The 20,345-nt window shown below is 40.3% G+C and overlaps 1 protein-coding gene across 1 annotated transcript in view; it reads left to right on the top strand.

The window, feature by feature from the left end:
* The first annotated feature begins 10,888 nt into the window (after positions 1-10,888).
* HS3ST3A1 (heparan sulfate-glucosamine 3-sulfotransferase 3A1) overlaps positions 10,889-20,345 on the top strand; it is an 89,028-nt gene continuing 79,571 nt past the window's right edge. Inside the window, exon 1 of the mRNA XM_039847396.1 lies at positions 10,889-11,807. Within this exon, the coding sequence (XP_039703330.1) occupies positions 11,209-11,807 (599 nt within the window). The 5' untranslated portion in view covers positions 10,889-11,208. The remainder of the gene's footprint in view (positions 11,808-20,345) is intronic.

Genomic DNA, 20,345 nt, shown 5'->3' with positions numbered 1-20,345 from the left:
TTCTTTCCTTTTTTCTTAAATCAATCACTTTCAGAAAAATGAGATGAGTCCTAAGAGAACAATCAATTGCAATGTCTTGCTATAATTATGAAGCTATTTATGTTTATGTGACTGTATGTTTATGTATGATGTGCACATGCCCTATCTAAGCATTCCAGAGAACAATGAAAGATCATTATTTGGGCACGAGATCTCTCATTTTAAATTGAAAATATCAAATCTTAAAAGCCTTGAGAACATTTATTAACTTGATCAAATAAAAGCTGTTTATACTGTAGGAGATCAAACCATCCAAAATTTAAAACTGTAAGTATTTAACTTTGACAAGTCAATGTGCATTAAAAAATCAGCAGTAATCGATCTTTTCAACCTTAGTTGCTTAATACCATGACTGCAAAAGCTATATTATTGTGTAGAAATAATCATTAGAACTAAAAAAAAAAAAAAAATTTGTTGAAAGAGTTGGTATCCATAGGTGTTTTAAGGCATGCCTTTTATGTTCTCATGAATAAACTAAACACAGGGGCTTATATCTATCTACTTCTGTGAGTGTGCAAGCATAAAAGTCTTAAGCTGGGAAATCAGGTGTGCAAAAAATAACTTTCTCAAGTTTTGAAAACTAAACTGAATTTTCATTTTGAGCACCTATTTTTCTAAGTGTGAAAAATATAATATCAAGCCATTCTGGGTAATCTCAGGGTTTACCCCTGCCTATCCTTGCCCCCACACCTTTCTCAATCCCTCTGATCTCACCCCAAATCCGCAACTTGTTCTTAAAGAATACAAATATATGTAATCTGGGCTTTAAACATACTACCCATCCACAGGGCACCTGATAGGCTGCACTTGTCCTACCTGTTCTTCGTCATCAGCCCATGCCTATCATAGCTATGTCATACCTTGTTCTTGGCCCCCAGGCTTGTACAGACCCTGCTCCTTCTCCATTGTTTCCGAGCCTTTCTCCCATGCCTCTGGCTCTTTGAGGGGCCCCTGGGGAGTTGTTGTGGGTGCTTTCTGCTAAGGAATACCACAGCCCTTCTTCTTTTCTCATTTGTTCTCATGGATTCTGAGGTGGGGAATCTCTTTGAAGCTTGTTCCTTCTGTCAGCCCTTCCTGGATTCCCTCAGCTCTTGGATTCCCTCAGGCTTATCCAGGGATCTATATCTTTCCTCCAGCTCCTGCTAGATGTATTTCTTGGGAGTGGTAGTAATAGGACATTGGCTCCTGCTCAGAAAGCACCAGAATGTCTCTTACTTTCCTGCTGACTCACCTTCCTCTCCTACAATACAAGGAATGTTTGTAAATCTCCTCTTGATTTGTGGAACCAAGAAAACTCACTCAGATTCCCTTTATTTTTCAAGCCTATTATTCATGCCCCGCATCCTTCTAAAGTTCAACTAAAAGATTAACTTATTTTTATCTACTATGAAAAATATATATCTTTAAAATAAAAGAAGATACTAACATTATAATAAAACAAAAAAAATTATGACTCAGTGTCCTCTACTTTCAGAAAAGAAAATGAGAACAACTAAAGTAACCACATAATCCTCATTGAATCAACTTTTATCCTTACATTACTTTTTTAATTGGGCCTATTTTCCAAGTAACAGTTCTTTCTTCTGATGCTTAATTTTTTTTTTTTGTAGCCAAGAAATTTTGAAAACTAAGATGTTCAGTCTACTAAAAAATGTTTCTCAACACGTTTGCATACTAATTCATTTCTTAATAAGGTATATTTCAAAACTTGCATCCATTTTTTTCATATGCTACAGAATCTAAAAGAATTGACTCAGGACAGAAGCAAGAAGCATGAGGAAATCTCTGTAATTATCAACATTTCCAATTATATTTAGCCAAATCAATAACTTATGAAAATTGCCATTTGTAAAGACCTTAGTTAAAATCCTATACCTTGAGGAAGGTGGGTCCCTAGAAAAATAATTGAACAAAGAAAATCCTAGATACTTAGTGAAATGTCCCCCACAGAATCTCAAAGTAAACTAAGCCCTCACTATATGCATCTGAGGCCCCAGGATCTTCTGAAAACATTTTAGAAGATGTTCCTGGCAATGGTAAATTCTATAAAACTTAGTATTATATTTATTGATTCATTTTCCACAGAACAATGAATGTTACTGGATAGAGCATGGGTGAAGATAGTTGATGGTCTGAAAAGCTTGGAAAATTTAGGAATAAGCAAAATTTAACTGGTTTCTTTACTGAAAAGTCATCTAATCGACTATAGTATGCTAATGTTTTTCAGGAATGCTCGAGAGGAAATATAGTCTCCCAAATTTATTCCATTACAGAATACTTTGTTATGGGACATTTCCCAGGACTAAGGTTATATCTGAGGAAACTCTAGCCTCTTCCAACATTGGAATTGATAAGACAAGACCTGAATATCTTCTTAGAGTAAGAGCTTCTATGCCCAGCACAGTATCTGGCCTTGTTTAATCTCTCTCTCTTATTATATTTTCTTGTCCAAACTACAAAGAATTTTGCTCATGAATATTGGTAAGAACACTTCTTAATATTGTCTTATAATAGCTTTTTGTTTTCTTTTGTTTCTCAGTCTAGAATAACTTCCTTGGTCTTCTCCATCTGCAAAAATCTTACTCCTTCAACAAGGTCCTTCTTACATTCTACTTACTTAGGGAACCCTTGGTGATATTTTTATTTTATTTGGACACTCAATAACTCATAGCTTAGCAATTAATAAATTTTTAATCATCATGTCACTTGATATTAAGAAAATAATTTTACTCCCAACATCAGATGAATAAGAATCATATATGAATTAGACAGTGATGAAAATAGTCACCGTGATCTCATCTCAAGCCTGCTCCATCTTTTGATGAGCTCTGACTTGTGACCAAGGCTGTACCTTTACTTCTGATAGTGACTTGACCCAGCTTCCAATCCCACTTGGCCACTTAACTACTACCCACTGGACTAAATTTTTTTTTTTTATCCAAAAGTCAATTTAAAGAAAGGTACCAGCATGCCTGGCTGTAAAGATAGATGAAAACTGTGGACAGACCAGTTTAATGGGAATACTTGGAGTGGCTTCTGACTTTTACTCTTTCTTCATCTGCTTTATCTACCCTATCACAAAGTTTTATGTTTCTTTCTTAGTAAAATATTTTAGGTTTCCTTTCTATTTATACCCTCTGTCAGCATTGCAGTTTGGGATTCTATGATTTCATGGCCAACCCTAGCCTCTACTTCAAGCTTTTCTAACTTATCCAGTATTCGGTTGTCAAAGTAATTTTCCAAAATGCTACCTTCATAATTCCTGGGGCTGAAAACAATAAATTAGGCACTTAAATTTGAAATCCGAAGACCCTGGGCTCCATTTTTTCTTTAGTCTCTCTATTTTTGTTTAATTATAAATAAATCTGAGTTTATGGGATCAAGTAGTTTTATATCCTAAGCAGTGGTGAATCAACCTTCTATTTTCATATTGTGATTAAAACAAGTTCAGAGAACTTGAATAATAATGTCTTTAAACTGTATTGGGGTGATGTGCACACATAATTGAAAAAAATAGGCATATCTTGTATAAGAGTCATCAATTGAAGTTCAAAAGTAAACATTCTTTGTTATAGTAAAAAAATCAGTAATGTGTTAAACCTATCAGATGGTAAATAAAGACAATTTAAAATATCAGAATTAGCTTCTTCCATTTGAGCTTTTGTCTCTGGAGTCAGGCTAGGTGAGCACAGTTTAAGTTTAGCTGATGTGATGGGAGCAGGAGAGTAGGTACAATAAGACAGGTGAGAGCAGGTGATTCCTGGTAGATCTTAACTGTTGAGTATGAACAGTAAAGGCTGCAGTCATTAATAAGACCACCAGTGGGATTGTCTGGCCAGGGTCAAGAAAGCCTGTATGGTGGAGGAGAAAAACAGATTTGATTAAATTGAAAGAGACATGCTGTTCTAAAATTTCAGGAATTATTAAAAATTACAATAACAAAATTTACTCCAGGGTAGAGATAAATCCAGGATCAGACCAGGTTTCCTAGAATTTCTCTCTCTCTCCCTCACTCACCTCTCTCTTCCTGTGTTGATTTCATCTTCAGGCAAGTTTCACTTCACAGAAGAAAGTATGGCCACTAGCAGCTCAGGCTTATATTCTGCCAGCCTGGCAAACCTAGGGCAAAGGACGAGCTTTTCCAGTAATTCAAGCAAAGTCCTGCCATTGGGCTTGATTTACTTGTATTTTCTAAACCAGACCCTATGGACTGGAAGATGGACTACTCTGACAGCTAAAGCTAAGGGGTAAGTTTAGCCACATCAAGAATTTATGGCATGAGTATAAGGAAGAACATTTGCCCAGAGGAAAATCCAGGTGCTGTTATTAGAAGAACCGGCAAAAATTACGGATATTTACTGGAATATCTATAATAGCTTCTTATCTCTAGTCCGGCTTCTAAATATTTAGGGCAGAAAGCACCTCTTCCCAGGGCTTCACATATGTCAGCGGCAAACTTCATTCTGGAGAATTTTAGCACCCACATGAGTCTTCTTGACATAGATAAAGGTGCTTATTTTCAAATAAAAGGTCCTGCCATCTGACAGAAAATTGTCAAAATAAATTACAAATCTGCAGTGATTACCACGTGAATGATATCTCCTAGAATCAATAAAGGTGGGCACAACTAGCATAACCAAGGTATGACCCTAGAGTTGATATTCCTTTGGTTCTCACATCCCCCTACAGATGAATAGGGGCATTTCTGTGAAGTTCCTTGGTCATTTCTTTACTGCAGTTTATTTTGGGGGGTCTTCAAGATAATTTCCAGAAGCAACATGTCTGGTGCAAGTCTTGAGAGAAAGAGAACTGACGGAAGCAGAAATGTTGGTTGAGACACTAAGGAAGAAACATTACTTCTCATCTGATAACTTCATTCTCAGAAACAGTGAACAATCAAAAAAAGACAAGGAATGTGTAGTTAAACAGACTATAGCATATTACAGAAGCCTGAGACAAATCTCAAAGGCTGCTAAAATCACACTTCTGCTTCTAGGATACTATCTTAATAGAAAGATAATTGAAACACTTTCTTAGGGTTAAAATAAGTATAAGTAAATATTTGGTCACAGTTAATGGTTCAGCATTTATCGACTGCCTCCTTTGCCTGCCACACTGGTGCTTATCCCTTGTGACCCAGAATATTGTCTCTGTCTCGCACCCTGACCAATTCCTCAAGACCCATTTTGAAATCCACCACCTCCAACAAATCTCCCTCCTAACTTCTAGTTAATTATTGATTGTCACATTTGCCCTGTTCTAATAAGAATTGTAATTCTGTCTGGTTTTGATACTACCAGAAAAGCTTTTTTTTTTTTTTTTTTTTAGGAGAAATCTTCCTCAAAAAGCAAATGTAGTCATGTCAGTTGCCATGAATGTGTGACAAAAGTACAGACTCCCAAGAAAAGCATACAAGGCCCTCAGAATCTAGGTCTTCTTTCTTCTCTATTCTCATTTTTGTGCTTCTTCTAGCACCTTTCAATGCCTTCCTCAGGCCGACTCACACTTCATTCACACTGGAACACAAGCAGTTGAAAACATATCATGCCCTCTCTTATCTCTTGGCTTTTCTGTGTCTGCTCTCTCAGACTGGAATGCCCAGCCCCTAACTCTTCTCTGGATTCATTAGTCCATCAATAAATCTTTACTGGTCTCCTTGCAACAGGTAATATGATAGATGTTCCAGATACACTACTGAGTAATGGTCTTGGGTTCCTTGGAACGATTGTAGCCTAAGAAGGAAGCATAGAAATAACCACACAAACTGTAACATTACAAATCCTCAAAGTCTGTAAAGAAAACTTCTGGGAACTTTGAGAATCTTTACCAGGAGACTTGATCAAGCCAGGGGCAGGGGATGGGCAAGGAAGACATTCTTGAAGATTTGTTTTGAGCTGATATCTGAAGGACAAAGGGAATGCACACTCTAGGTAGAAACGCCATGTACCTTGGGATGGGAAAAAATGGGGCACATCTGGAACTGAATGTGAATCTGGTGAATGTGTAATACATTATATCATAGTTCAGTCTAACACAATGTAATTTTACATTCTAAGGAATGTGTGCACATTTTGTCTCATTAAGATTATAAGTTCCTAAAACCTGTGTTTCTCACATGCAGGACATAGTCTGTTTGCTCTCCCAGAACCATTTTACCCCTTGACTCTGCTTCAGAAGGCTGGACTAGATATATTACATCAATGGGCTCCCAACCTCTCATGAACTCCCATTCATGAGTTCACATACATCAATTATTCTCATTATTACATATGGCCAAAGGATTCTCTCCATATTCTCCACACTGCTAGGAAATCAGTCTTTTTTTAAAAAAGAAAAATCTGTCTCTACATCTACATATACATGGATATATATATTTCACATATACATAACTTTATATATACACCTTTATGTATAAATAATATTTAATTAAATACATATATAAGTTATATATATAACTTTGGAAGCATTTTTCTCCATCTATTGAGATCATGCTTCCAGGCGTATCCCCTGTTTGGTTCAAATAAATATTAAAAAGTTTATATATATAATTTATGATAAAATATATTATAATTTATGATATATCTATTTATATCTATACACTTGACCCTTGAACATCACAAATTTGAACTGCACGGGTCCACCTATACATGATATTTTTTAATTGATACCTGTACCATTTTCAATTGCCATTTGGGAGTCCATGGATGAGGAAGGCCAACTGTATGCATTGTCTTAGGCCATTTTATACAAGGGACTTGAGCATCTGCAATTTGGGTATCTGAGGTGCCCCAACCTCCTCACTATTCAAGGGTCAACTGTATACATATTTATGGATATATAACTTTAAAGGGAACTAACCAATATATTAATCATGGTCATCTCTGGACAATGAAATTTTGAGTGTGCTTTGTTTATTTTACGTATTCTTTATACTTCATTGTATATCAAGCATTTTAAATAAACACGAATTATTGATTATAAGAGAAAGTCATTTAAAAATATTCCGTTAAAATGTAAACCCTCTGTGGGTACAGTAGAGTGGATAGGTTCATAAGATCCAGGGCTGAGAAGGGCCTTAGAGCCTTGGAGAACATTGGATGAGGACGGTGGAACAGAAGTGGGCACCCACTAAGGGAAGAGAAAGGTGCAGAGAAGAAAGAGAAAGCTGGAAAGCACTGAACATCACCCTCACCTATTTGTGATAACAAGAACTTTTCCTGGCAGAATCTTATCACCTTTAAGGACTGGCTATAAGCTTTAACATGAAATGACAAAGAGAAAGATAGAAACAAGAAAAAACTGTAAAAAAGTCCATAGCGCTTGTTGGTATTTTGGTAGCGATTTTTCTCCCTTAAAATTGCCATTAGGTACAACTGATTTCCATTATAATAAATGTCCCTAAATCAATGAAAGAAAGTACTTTCAAAAGGATTGTGGAGTATGACTGTAACTAATGTTATCATGAAACTTTAATCAATTTTTATAATTTTTTTATGATTAGACATAATGCCACATACCTATCTCCCCTCTTTTTTTTTTTTTTTTTTGGTTAAGAATTTTTTTCTCTAACCCTTCCCTGAGATGTTTGTTGCCTTGGGTAGGCTGTGTCCTACCAATAAAGCTCACTGCTTCTCAAAAGAGCCTTGCTCTAGATCAAGGGTCCCCAATCCCTCTGCGGTGGACCTTTAGCAGTCCACAGTTTGTTAGAAACCAGGCCACACACCTGGAGGTGAGCAGCGGCAAGCAAAGCTTCATCCGTATTTGCAGCCACTCCCCAGCGCTAGAGTCACTGTCACCGCCTCAGCTCCACCTCAGATCATCAGGCATTAGATTCTCATAGGAGCACCCATTCCTGGTGCAGAAAAGGTTGGGGACTCCTGCTCTAGGTGACTTTTTCCTTCTAGGTTTTGATAACCTCTTCTTTCCCTCATTCATTTAGGCTTGTGAGTGGTTAACAGCTCCAATGCTACTAGCTTAGAGTTACTGCATTTGCCTCTGGCCTTTGCCTTTCCTACTCTTTTGTAAACAAATCTCTTGTAAATAAACTGCCAAGAATTATCTACATAATGTAACATACAGATGATATATTATAGAATCGTACACTTAAAACCTATATAATTTTATTAACTAATGTCACCCCAATAAATTAAAAAAGAATTATCCTAATTTGAATATACTGCCTGTTTTCTGTTGAGATTCTGACAGATACACCCCTCTCACCAAAACAACATCCCCATCTGTGCTGTCCAATATGGTAGCCACTAGCCGCATGTGGATATTGAGCACCTGAAATATGCCTAATCCCAATAAAGAAGTGCTGGAAGTGTAAAATGCACACTAGATTTCAAAGACTTGGTATGAAAAGAAAGGACATAAATGACTTCAATAATTTTTATATTGACTACATGTAAAAATCACATTTTTAAGTATATTAGATATATTATTAAAATTAATTTCACCTGTTTTTTTTTTACTTTTCTTTAAGGTGGCTACTAGAAAATTTAAATTACCTGTGAGGCTTGTATTTGTGGCTTATATTTTATTTATAAAGTACAGAGGTCTAGATATTGCGGGAGTGATTCTGAGAACCATGCCTCCTATATAATGTGTTTTTAATACCCACATAAAGGGAATATCTATGCTTAAAATGTGAAAGCATGAACGTACAATATCCTACAATGTGGGAGCAAGGCGGGAACTTGAAGACCATCGTTTTCAGGGTGAGAATACCGAGGAATATTTGTAAGCATTTACGGGACAGTATATGCTTTCAGAACAACTTTAAAATGGTCTTTGGTTTTTGTTTGTTTGTTCGTTCATTTCTTTGTTTTCCTTCTGCAACACAGACTGAAATACCTAGAGAAAAACTTTAAAATATACTAAAGCTCAAGTTAGTATTAAATCTCAATTGGTTTGTCGATATCCAATTTTAGGACACAAGAAGGCATTAAAGCTTGGACTGGCTGTTCATCCTTGTAAAAAGCCCATCACTTTATGGCGTCAGAACCTAATAAATTCTTCACTGGCTTATTGAATAGGTTGCGTTTGGTGCTTCATAAACATAAAAATATGTCCAGCATTGGGTATTTATCCAGCGGGCACACATATACCAGTTCCACACAAGCAGACCCCTTTGGAAGGTTAAAAAGGAATTCCCTGACTTCCACTCCCATGTTCAAATAGAGTGCCTGCAGGCTGAGAGAGGAAGGTTGTAAAGTCCCAGCAGTGGGCCCAGAAAGCTGCCTCCACCACTTGCAGCGGTTGGTGTGCGACCGCCAGGCTACCGCCCACATTGCAGGGCGTCTTGCCGAGATAAGGAAGCCAAGAAACCAGGAACAAGTCGGATTGGAATAAAAAACCACCTCACGTAAGTTCCACGGGCCACCTCCCTCCATTAAACATCAAGACGATTTGTATCGCTTCCTGACCTGCTCCCCCAGGAGCACAAGAAGATATGGGGTCAGGCGAGGCAACAGAGAGGAAACAGTCCTTTATGGAGGGACCTTTAACTCTTTAACGACACACACACATACACACAGACGCGCGCGCACACACACGTACAAACAACATTAAAAAAAATCCTTCATCAAAAACTGGGCATATGGATTTGGAATCGGAGCTGATATTTATTTATTTTTAATCTTAATTTCTCCACTTGATTTATTTATTGGCTTATTTTCTAAGACGTTACTCCTTTCTAGGTCTTGGGAAACTCTTGATCATCATCAATAATACAAGGGAAGAATCAAAAGGAAAAATAAAAACAAAAATAACACTGCTGAGAGGAGACTGAGCTCCTCTCAAGGGCCCGCCGCGGACAGTTGGGTAGGTATGTGCAAGTCAAAGCTGTTGCGGAGGAATTCCGTTCGCCCTAGACAAATGGGTGTGTGGCGTGAAGCGCGGTACTGGGAACTGCTGCCAAAAATACTTCCAAAGGTTCGGGTAGGTGGCAGGGGCGGGACCGGGGAAGGATGTAGCGACAGAGGCGGAAGGGAAGCAGAGTGCAGGGAACTTAGAGGAGGTCAGGGTTGCGAAGGGCTGAGCTGAGTCGGAGGGGTTGAGAACCCCTAATCCAGCGAGTGGCCGGCTGGGTGGAAGTCAGGCCCCCGGGGATCCGGCCGGCTCTAGCTATCAGTCAGACAACCGTGGGGCCGCCGCAATCCTCAGCTCTGTTCCAAAGGAGCTATGCTGCGGGCGGGGGCGGGGGCGGGAGGAAAGGGCGGAATGGGGAAGGGGCGTCGCCCCAGTCTCCCCCGCCTTCTTCAATGTCATTGGGCCGCCGCGGCGAGGTCTGCGCCACCTTTTCTCCATCCCACCCCTCCCGCGGGCCGCGCTCGTCCGGGGGCTGGTCCGGCCCGGGCCGTTGACGTCACCGCCAAGTTTGCTGCCCTGGGCGCCCCACGTGTGGCGGCGGCTACGGCCCGGGAGACAGCGAGAGAGCGCCTGCGAGCACAGTGGCCGCAGCCGCTGACAGGTCCCGCACAGCCAGACTCCGCTATGCCGCTCCCAGGTGGGGCGTGAGAGCAGTTTGGAGCAGCCGGGTGCGCACTAGGAGGGGCGGGCTGCTCGGCGCGGGCCTTCTTGTTCCTGCTCGGGCAGAAGGACTCGGGGGTACCTTGCACCAGGGCCGAGAAGGCGCGCCGAGACGGTCCAGGGGACCGAGGAATTCGGGGCTGGGAGGCACTGTCGCTTGCCGCTGTCTGGAGCGCACGGAGTTCAGCGGCCCCGGAGTGGAGCGTCCCCTCGTCAGGACTGAACGAGGGATGCAAGGTCGCTGAGCGGAGACCGCTGGGGGCCGAGGCTGAGACGCTTGCCTCCGCCACATCCTCCAGGAACCCCATTCCCGCGACTCCTAGAGTACTGGGGCGCCGAGCGCTTCTCCGAGGCTCAAGACTTGCCGAGTCTAAGAGGATGGTTTCTTAAGCACGGCACCACGTCCCCTTTCCCGCCCCCTAGACCAGAGGAAGGGATCCCGCGAGGGACTCCCGAGGCTCGGTCTCCCTAAGGAGCCCCGGCTGCCGCCACCTGGGGCAGCTTGCACGGCCGCAGGGACGCACAGGCGATGTGGCCTCCGTCCAGCGCGCAGGCCCTCCTGGAGGATGTCATGGCACTTGGCGGAGTCTCGGCCTAGCATGGCCCGCGTGCTGCCCGACGTCGCCTCCGGCTAGGATGGCCCCTCCGGGCCCGGCCGGCGCCCACCCCACCTCGGCAGAGCCGCTGTCCCGCAGCATCTTCCGGAAATTCTTGCTAATGCTCTGCTCCTTGCTCACGTCCCTTTACGTCTTCTACTGCCTGGCCGAGCGCTGTCAGACCCTGTCGGGCCCCGTCGTGGGGCTGTCGGGCGGTGGCGAGGAGACTGGGGCCCCGGGTCGCGGCGTCCTGGCCGGAGGCCCGAGGGAGCTGGCGGCGCGGCCCGCGGCGGCGCAGAGAAAGCGCTTCCTGCAACTGAAGCAGTGGCGGAGGCGCAGGCGGCCTGTGCGGCGCGACGGCGGCGAGGAGGTGGCCTGGGAAGAAGAGACCCCGGGCCTGGCCGGGGGTCCCGGTGGCTCCGGGGCTGGGAGCAGCGTGGCCGAGGCCCCACCCGGGACTCTGGCGCTGCTGTTGGACGAAGGCAGCAAGCAGCTGCCGCAGGCCATCATCATCGGCGTGAAGAAGGGCGGCACGCGGGCGCTGCTCGAGTTCCTGCGCGTGCACCCCGACGTGCGGGCCGTGGGTGCGGAGCCCCACTTCTTCGACCGCAGCTACGACAAAGGCCTCTCCTGGTACCGGTGAGCTGGCGCGGGGCACAGGCAGAGGGCAGGCAGAGCGCGATGTATGTGTTTGCGTCGGGGGGCTTTGAGAGAGACCACGATGACTCCCAATTCACCTTCCTATCCGTTTCATGTAGAAGGCGGGAGATGGGGGGAGGTTCATCAGTAGTTGTCCTTAACCTGAGGGGTCTTGTTCCCCACGATGCCTTCTTTCTCCAGTATACTGGATGCTGGAGGGGGAGGAGGGCAGGAGGAGGGAATTGGTCCTTAATGATTGTTTTCTTTAGTCTTTGAGATTCCTTTTCCCTCAAATAGCCAATTTCATCTTTTCCTCCTCTTCTAGACGATCCTTGTTGATAGCTAAAGAAGGGGGAAGAAGTCTCTCCTAAATTAGAACTTGTTCATCAATTATTATGTTGACTCCTTTCCCAAGGAAGCCTGTTTTTATTTCTTTACCTTCTGGGCAGTTCTCTATGGTTAATGCAGTCTTTGCCGTCAGGTATTTATTTACCTTGACCTTCTGCCAGATAGTTGTTCTAGGTGGTAAGTAATATAGAGACTTCATAAAAGTGTCAAGAACCAGAGTCTAGGTTGTTGGGAAATATATGTCCGAGCAAGTGCCAGCAACCAGTCATTGTGTTTTAAAGAAGGCTTCCTTGGTAATAACTTTTGTTTGAGGCAAGGAATGAATTTCGTAAAGTGCTTTCTGTATTTACAGGAAAGCGTACCTTTTGTTTCTCTACTGGCAGAAACTTTCTCAAAGCTCTTTGAACACTTCTCTTTAGAAATGAGGTAGCCAATTGGAAGGAAGGAAGGAAGGAAAGAAGGAAGGAAAGAAGGAAGGAAGAGGAGGAGGAGGGAGGGAGGAAGGAAGGGAAGGAAGGAAAGAAGAAGAGAAGGAAGAAGAAGAAGGAAGGAAGGAAGGAAGGAAGGAAGGAAGGAAGGAAGGAAGGAAGGAAGGAAGGAAAGAGAAAGAAAAGATAGAAAAGAAAGAAGAAGAAAAAAAGGGGAGGGATATGGAGTCGCTGGTTTCATTGTGAAAAAACTCCCAATACAGTTTAGGAAACAAGTCTGGTTTAGATCTTAACCTTAAATTTGCTAGTCTTCTTAAATTTAGACCACCTTTAATAATAGAATCAGCCAAACTCTAAGAAATTCTAGTGTCACCTGGATTTTGTTTGCCATAAAATATTGGCCTTTTTTCTTTACTCCGAGAGCAAGGAAAATCATATGGCCAGAATTTTCCATTTTATAGTTTTATATTGTTCTTTAAATGTGCAATCTCCTTGTCATTTTAACTAAAACATTACCAAAGTTACTACGAAATTTAAATATATTTTAAAAGCCCACTAAATCAACTATTCATTCCCAAAACAGAAATGAACATGATTTGACAAGTTTATTTACTTGAGGGGTCGAACTCACCCTCAGACTGATTTCAGAAACTGAATTTACAGTAACCCAACTCATGAGAAAACATTTGGTCCTAAAAGTTGAATTCAAACATTAAACACTTTTTTCATTTGTTGGAAAGAAAAACAAACAACCTTCCTTAATATAGAATATATATCATTTAAAATTATCAGCCACTTAAAAAATTCCCTTGTGTTTCTGTCATTTATGTTGTATCCTCTGGGAAGTTCTTATAAAAATGACCTGTTGAATCTGGAAACAACAGGTCCTTCTTTTTAGCACAAAGGCAGCTCTGTTTTTTCCATTAAGGACACAAGGAAAAAAGTGATTAAAGACCCCTAAAACTCTTATCTATAGCAGTTTGCACTGAATTCAGCTTCATAGTGTATAAGTGAACACATTTCAAGCTGACTGCCTGGGATATCTAAGACAATGTTTGGCTGGCTCTGAGGTGCTATTATATATGGTGAAATATTTAGTACTAAAACCCTTTATGTTCATTTTACCATCTAGACTTTATTTCACAAAGTGGGATTGTTCTTATTCCAGAAATGAGTATTTGAGGGCACAGTATATCTAGAGACCTGGATCTTATTTTCCGTGGACCTTTCTGAGCTTGTGTAAGAGAAGGAAGGTTTCAAGATAACTAAAAACACAAGTATAGAAAAGAAACAGAGAAGAGAGAGAGAGAGAGACAGAAAGAGAGAGAAAGAGAGAAGAGTCATAAACCTTTAGGCCACTCTCTCATTTGGAAACTGGATGCATGCTATAAAGTAAATCTCTCTTTGGATTGTTTACTCTAGCAGAGGAGTTCTATAAAGCAATTTATGGTGGTTACAAAAATAACTGCACAGTAGACTTCATGGTTTGGTAAATTTAATTTTCTAAGTGTTGGAGCAATGTCTTTGTTTTACCATTTGCAATGTATTTTTTTTTTATTGGATGTATGAATTTATGTTTAACTCAATTACATAGAAAACTTTTATTTAAAAAAAAATCCAAGCTATGGTGTTCTGGATTATGCGATTATTTAATGAAATTTTTCCTCAGTTCTCTTTCATCTTAGCTCCGAAGTTGGAGTTTGAAGTTTGTGAGAAGGATTGAAGACTTACCCTTGAAAAAAAATCTCCCACACAGAATGCCACTTAACTATTAAGTGCATTTTAGCAGTTTGTATTTAGCCAGTATTTTATAATAAGGGGTTCAGTTAGACTTTCTTGAGTCAGCCCCAAATTTGTAATATTGGATTTCTAACACACACACACACACACACACACACACACACACACACACACACACAGTGGGGAGAAAAGAGAGAAGGAGAGAGAGAGAGCCCCAAAATTTATACCCTGAAGTAAACTATGGAAGAGAAAAATCTGTATAATATCTTTTAGATGCTCATTGACATGGGAGAATCATAAATGTCTAGCCTTGTTTTTTTGCTCAGTGAAATCTCGCCGTTTGTCATAATAATTTGTAGTGGCAGTGCCCCCTACTGTCTTGACAAAGGGAGAAATCTGTTGCTGTTAGAAAGTTTGAGACAATCCCTTGGTGAATGAGTTTGAGTTAGAAATGCCTGTTGCTAGGATGTTTCAATAAATTTCTCACTCTGGGCAAAATAAAATACTTTATAAACTGCATCCTAAGACTAGTGTAACTGACTGTAAAGGCAAAGAAAATGAATTTATTCAAAATCTCTATAAATGAAATGTTTCTAATGAATTAAAATGTCCTAATATTACTTTAAAATAAATGAAACAAAAGTAAAACAACATTCCAGGAGATTTGTTAATTTTGATAATTTAGGATGCTTCAGTGGAGTTTTCTGGATATGAAACTCCACCCTGATGGGGTTTAAAACACATTCCACAATACTTAATTTAGCGGACATGATATCAGTACAACAAATGTCTGTGGCTTGCATGTCATGGGAAAACAATCCTTTGCAATGAATGGTCTTCGTTTCTATTGTATGTGTGGTAGGTTCATAAAGGAAGGCAGGGAACTATTTCTTTAGCTTCTAAACTTTGAGATCTTTTCTGTAAGTCAAGACCGAATGACTCTACTATAGTTTAAGAGCAGGTGAGCTTAGAATTTAACGTCCCCTTTCTCTACCTGTGTATATCTGCACCAACTAGAAGGTGTGCTTTTTTTCTCCTACAACAAAAGATACATATTTATGAAGCATATAAAGATATTTATGTCTTTATGTGAGTGTATGTGTATATATATAGTTATATACATATATATACATAGTTATATATATAGTTATATATATACATAGTTATATATATAATTATATACATATATATACATAGTTATATATACATATATATGTATATAACTATATATATATACATACACACACGTTTATATATATGTATGCATATAAATGTTTGGGACAAGATAGTATTTATTATCCAACCTCTTATACTCACACGTCTATTTCCTATGTTTTGATTGGTTTTCTTTCGTAAGACTGGCTAATTTCAACGGAGATCAATATCACTTAAATTGTTTTACTCGTTAACATTCAAGAAGATTCAAGATTACTTAGCTTGGTATTTAGGAGTTAGTTCTCCACCGACTTCATCAAAATTTGAAGTTTTCTGGCCCCTAATAATCATCGCCTTATTTTTCAAGTCCACCAGAGAGGCTAGCGGAACAGAAGAACTTTTGGTTCCTATCAGGAGAAATCGGCATTTTGTAGCAGCTGGGAGCAGCTGCAAAGTACCTCCTTGTGCAGTTTCCCACCCTCCTGAGCCACGAGGCCCTTCTGCGTGAAGGGCTGGAAATGAAATTTGAGCCAAGGGAGCTGCAGAGTCTGGCCACCCATGCAAGGTCATATGAACTGAAGTCCAAACAGGCCTCTCTGTCCTTAGAACTGAGTTAAGAACATGGAGAAAGGACGAAGGATAGGAGGAAAGCAGGAAGAAGTTGTTTTGGACCCTGAGTCTAAGGCACATGTTTGCAGAAGGGAGGGAATAATTCTTTCAGACATATAGTTCCCAGGAGCTTTTGGGGATGGGATACTCTTCATCCACTGAGAGGTTGCAAATGGCCCTGTAGAGAAGCCACAGTGCTGTCATTTTGTTTGCTGAATGTTTGAGCTCTGGAATCATCATCCCAGTAGGCTACCCAGAAAAGAAGTCAAACAGCCTAGTTTCTTTGTGTCTGTGTATGTGCACTCGTGCACGTGTACATACCCACATGCACATGCGTGCAAGAGCAGACACTTAGTAGGAGGGGAAGTGATGGAATTGATAACAAGGAAGTTATTAAGTGGTTAGAGAACTTCTAAACATTCAGACACCCAGGGTATGGAACAGGCTTTGGGTCTACTGAGTACAGGTATTAAAAACAATAACAACAACAGAAACTGTGTAATATAGCTTGGACCTGGAATACCTCATTTGAGTGAATATTTCTTCATAACAATGAGATTTATAATGTGCTGATATATTTTATGTGAAATGCATAGCCATGAGTGAAAATCCTCCACATTGTAATAGTCTGTTCTCCTCTTAAAAAGAAAAAAAACACCCTGGCCAAAATATTTGTCTCTTATAAATAAGTCTCTTGATTGGTCAAGAAACAATATGTGCCAAATCCATTTTTTGGAAGGGTCACGAGAATGAAATAAGCCTGTGCAGTTAATGACAACAGGGGCTAACCTTATATAGACCAGATACTAACATCATGAGGAAAAGAGTGTCACAATTGCAAATTGCAATTGCCATCAGTCAAATTGCTGGGCTCAGTTGGGAATTTTATAAACTTAGCCCTTTTCTTTAGGTAGACATCTTCTCACTGAGTAATAATAACTTGGCTGATAAAAAGTGTAATTTCTCGTGATGTTTCCCAAAGATATTAGACTCCAAGCTTTTAGAAAAGTTGTTTCTGCTAAGTGATGAGTTACAATTTTGAAAACGACATTACTTACTAAATATATGCCTTTAATATGTAATCAGAGGAAATTTCACCTAAATAATATTTTAGTTCCCTAGTCTTTGCAGTTATACGAATGTCTTTAAAATATTTTCCAGCACTTTAAAATTTAAATTTGATATAGCTTCAAACTCTCTGCAGAGGATATTGATATAGTTAAAAAATAAACATGTGAAATAAGGACTTAGAAATTGTGGAAATGCCGAGTTTAGTGAATTGAAGCATCTTCCCAGTTTTTGCCAACGATCACAACTTCTGTTTTTTTTTGCATTATTCATGAGGTCATGACTGTCATGCCTTTAACATTTACATTTATCTTATGAACACGTGAGGAAGGTATTCCAGAGGTTCAGATTTGGCTTGTTTCAGAAGTTGTCAGATGACAGTAAATGTATAAGGGGAAGTGTTTATTAAGAATGAAGTTTAGTGCTTGACATTAGGCTCGTGATATTCTTACAAAGGTTAAAAAAACAAAACCGTATTCACTGACTTGAGAGCAGCCCACTTTGAATGTGACGTGTAGCGCCACCTGGTGGGAGGAAGAGTCAGCAAGGAACCAGAACAGCTAGACTTTGAAAACCTCATCATTATCAGAGTATATCTGCAGTCTCAATTTGAAAAAAAGGGGTGAGGGGGAGAGGGTGTGGGCATCACGTTAGGTAGCACTTACAGCAAGTAAGATCTGCTTAGTGTAGCTGAGCTCACTTCTTTCAGGTAGGGAGTTTATTCTTTGGAGAGAAATAAAAGAGACTTGCCTTCACAATAAATCTGAAAAACACGATATAAATGATTAGGAGATTTATATTAGAAATGCACATGACCGAAAGGAATGCCATATGCCCCAGATTAGTTTTGTTAGTGTGTTTTGCCTCTGTTTCTGAAAGTCAGCTTCAAATGAAAATACTTCCAGATGATTTTATTTCAACATGCAGCCTTATTCCTCCTCCCGTGTAGTACAGGCTCTGGAGGAGGGTCCCACAATTCTTAAAAGGCAGCACACAGAATCCTCTTTAACCCTTAACAAACCTGAGATACACTACTGAAGACCTTGCTCACATGGGACAGTTTCATAGGAAGGTGCTTTCAGAGTTCTAACAGGAGAGACCTTCCGGAGACTACGGTCCAGTGCCTGGGGAGGGTGAGCTGGGAGAGAGGGTGGTAGTCAGGTTAAAATAAGGTAGGAAGAAAGAGGAAAATAGGAAGGTTACAGTGGAGAAACCTGGCAGACACCACCTTAACCAAGTGGTAAGTTTAACATTTCCTTGCGGTCATGTGCAGAAAATGTACCCCCCAGTGTAACGCATGAGGAGGGCACTTTACCTGTGGGGGATTCTCCCCCCAAATCTGTAGCCCCACTCTAATTATGAGAAAACATTAAGCCAACCCAAATGGAGGGGCATCTACAAAATACCTGTCTACTATTCCTTAAAATTTTCAAGATCCTGAAAAACAGATTGGGGAGGAGACAAAAGAGGCTAACTGCTAATGAATAAATAAAGTGTGGTACTCTTGACTGGATCCTGAAACAGAAAAAGGGTGTTCCATGGAAAAACTGGAGAAATGTGAATAATGAGTGTGGTCTAGTTAATAGCACTATACTGAGGTTAATTTCTTGGTTTCAATCATTGTACTAGGGTATGTAAGATAATAACCTTAGTGGAATCAGGGCAAAATGGTATCTGAGAATCCTCTGTACAATTTTATGTTTACAATTTTAATATCTAAAATTATTCTAAAACAAAAGGAAAAACAGCAGCATCAACAAAGAAGGCAGGAGATGCCTAATGTCACCAAGGGCTGTGGGCTCATGCTGTAACACTCTACTGCGTCAGCTTCCTTTCATTCCATGTTTCTTCTTTCCTCTCCTTCTGAAGGCCCCCAGCACAGGCCTGCCAGCTTCTCCTCCACTGCCAGCACCTGTTGCTTCCAGACACGCTGAGCTTTCCCCTCAGCTGATTTCATAATAAAATTGGCTCATGGCTCCCCTCCTACTCTCTTGTCCCTGGAACAAGCACAGAGTTTGTTTTTTGTTGTTATTGTTGTTGCTTTGTTTTGCTTTCCTCTTTTTATTTATGGCTGGCAAATGTAAAGTGAAGAAGGTATAAGAAGTTGCCCACCCCTGACTGAAACCCTCGTGTTCTGGAGAGCAAAAAACGTTGATGTAAATGATAAGTTTTTGAGAACACAAAGAACGGAAGTAGGAGTCAGAGGAAAATTAGATTTGGGAATCTGGCTTGTTTGCTTCAGAAATAGGAGGAGCAGTTGTCAAGGGTTGGGAAGCTAGTTATGGGGTCAAGAGATGGGTTCATGGCTGTGGACACTCCTTAGCCTAGGATATAACAATGCAGTCCAGGTTTTCCTGGCCAGCTTAAATATTCTGCTTACTTGACCTTATGCTTTAATCTTTGTTTTAGACACTATGGTTTATGAGACCAACCATAAGAGCAAATCGGACCTGGAGCAGTCATTGGGTTAAAGGATGAGGGAGGAAGAGAGAAAATCCACCCTCCAGAGCTCTGGATGACCAAGACCTGGGCATCCTGAGTGGTTCTTCCTGCTGGCACTGCTAATCCCGGGATGCCAGTGCTATCAGACTAGGTGGCATGCTGGCGTTTTCTGCTTCTGTTTTTAAACACACAGTTGTGCATCTGAGAATCTGGTTTAATAGAGTAACGAAAATCTGACTTGAAACATTTCCTTTGATATTTTTAACAACTGTAAAAATAATTTTATCCACATTACATTTTTACTTAAGCAAAACAAAATAATACACAGGCTACATCTTGAGACTCAAAGAAGATAACAGTATTTTCTCTAATTGTTGACTGATTTATCTTTATTGGATATGTTTTACAAACTGTTTCATGCAAAGGATAGGCTACTAATGCTTATATAAGATAAAAATAGTTTCTGTGATTTAATACCATTCCCGACTTGTTGTTTGGTGTTTTTCCATCATAGTTGGTATATACTTTTCTCCATGCATTTTGAACCATTTTTAAAATAGCAAAGTATTTGAACCCTGCAATATACATTTGATAAAAATCTATCATTTTCGTCTCTGTTTCATTCATTTTTGCTTTGGCTTTTGTTATTTCCTTCCTTCTGCTAACTTTAGATTAGATTTTTCTTCTTTTTCTGGTTTCTTAAGAGGTTAATAAATTAAATTGTTTATTTGAGTTTTTTTTTTTTCTT

Source organism: Pteropus medius, unplaced genomic scaffold (genome assembly GCF_902729225.1).
Source record: "Pteropus medius unplaced genomic scaffold, Ma_sr-lr_union100, whole genome shotgun sequence".
Lineage (NCBI taxonomy): Eukaryota > Metazoa > Chordata > Mammalia > Chiroptera > Pteropodidae > Pteropus > Pteropus medius.
Note: the sequence above shows the minus strand (reverse complement) of the source record. Positions and strands in the feature narration are given on the sequence as shown.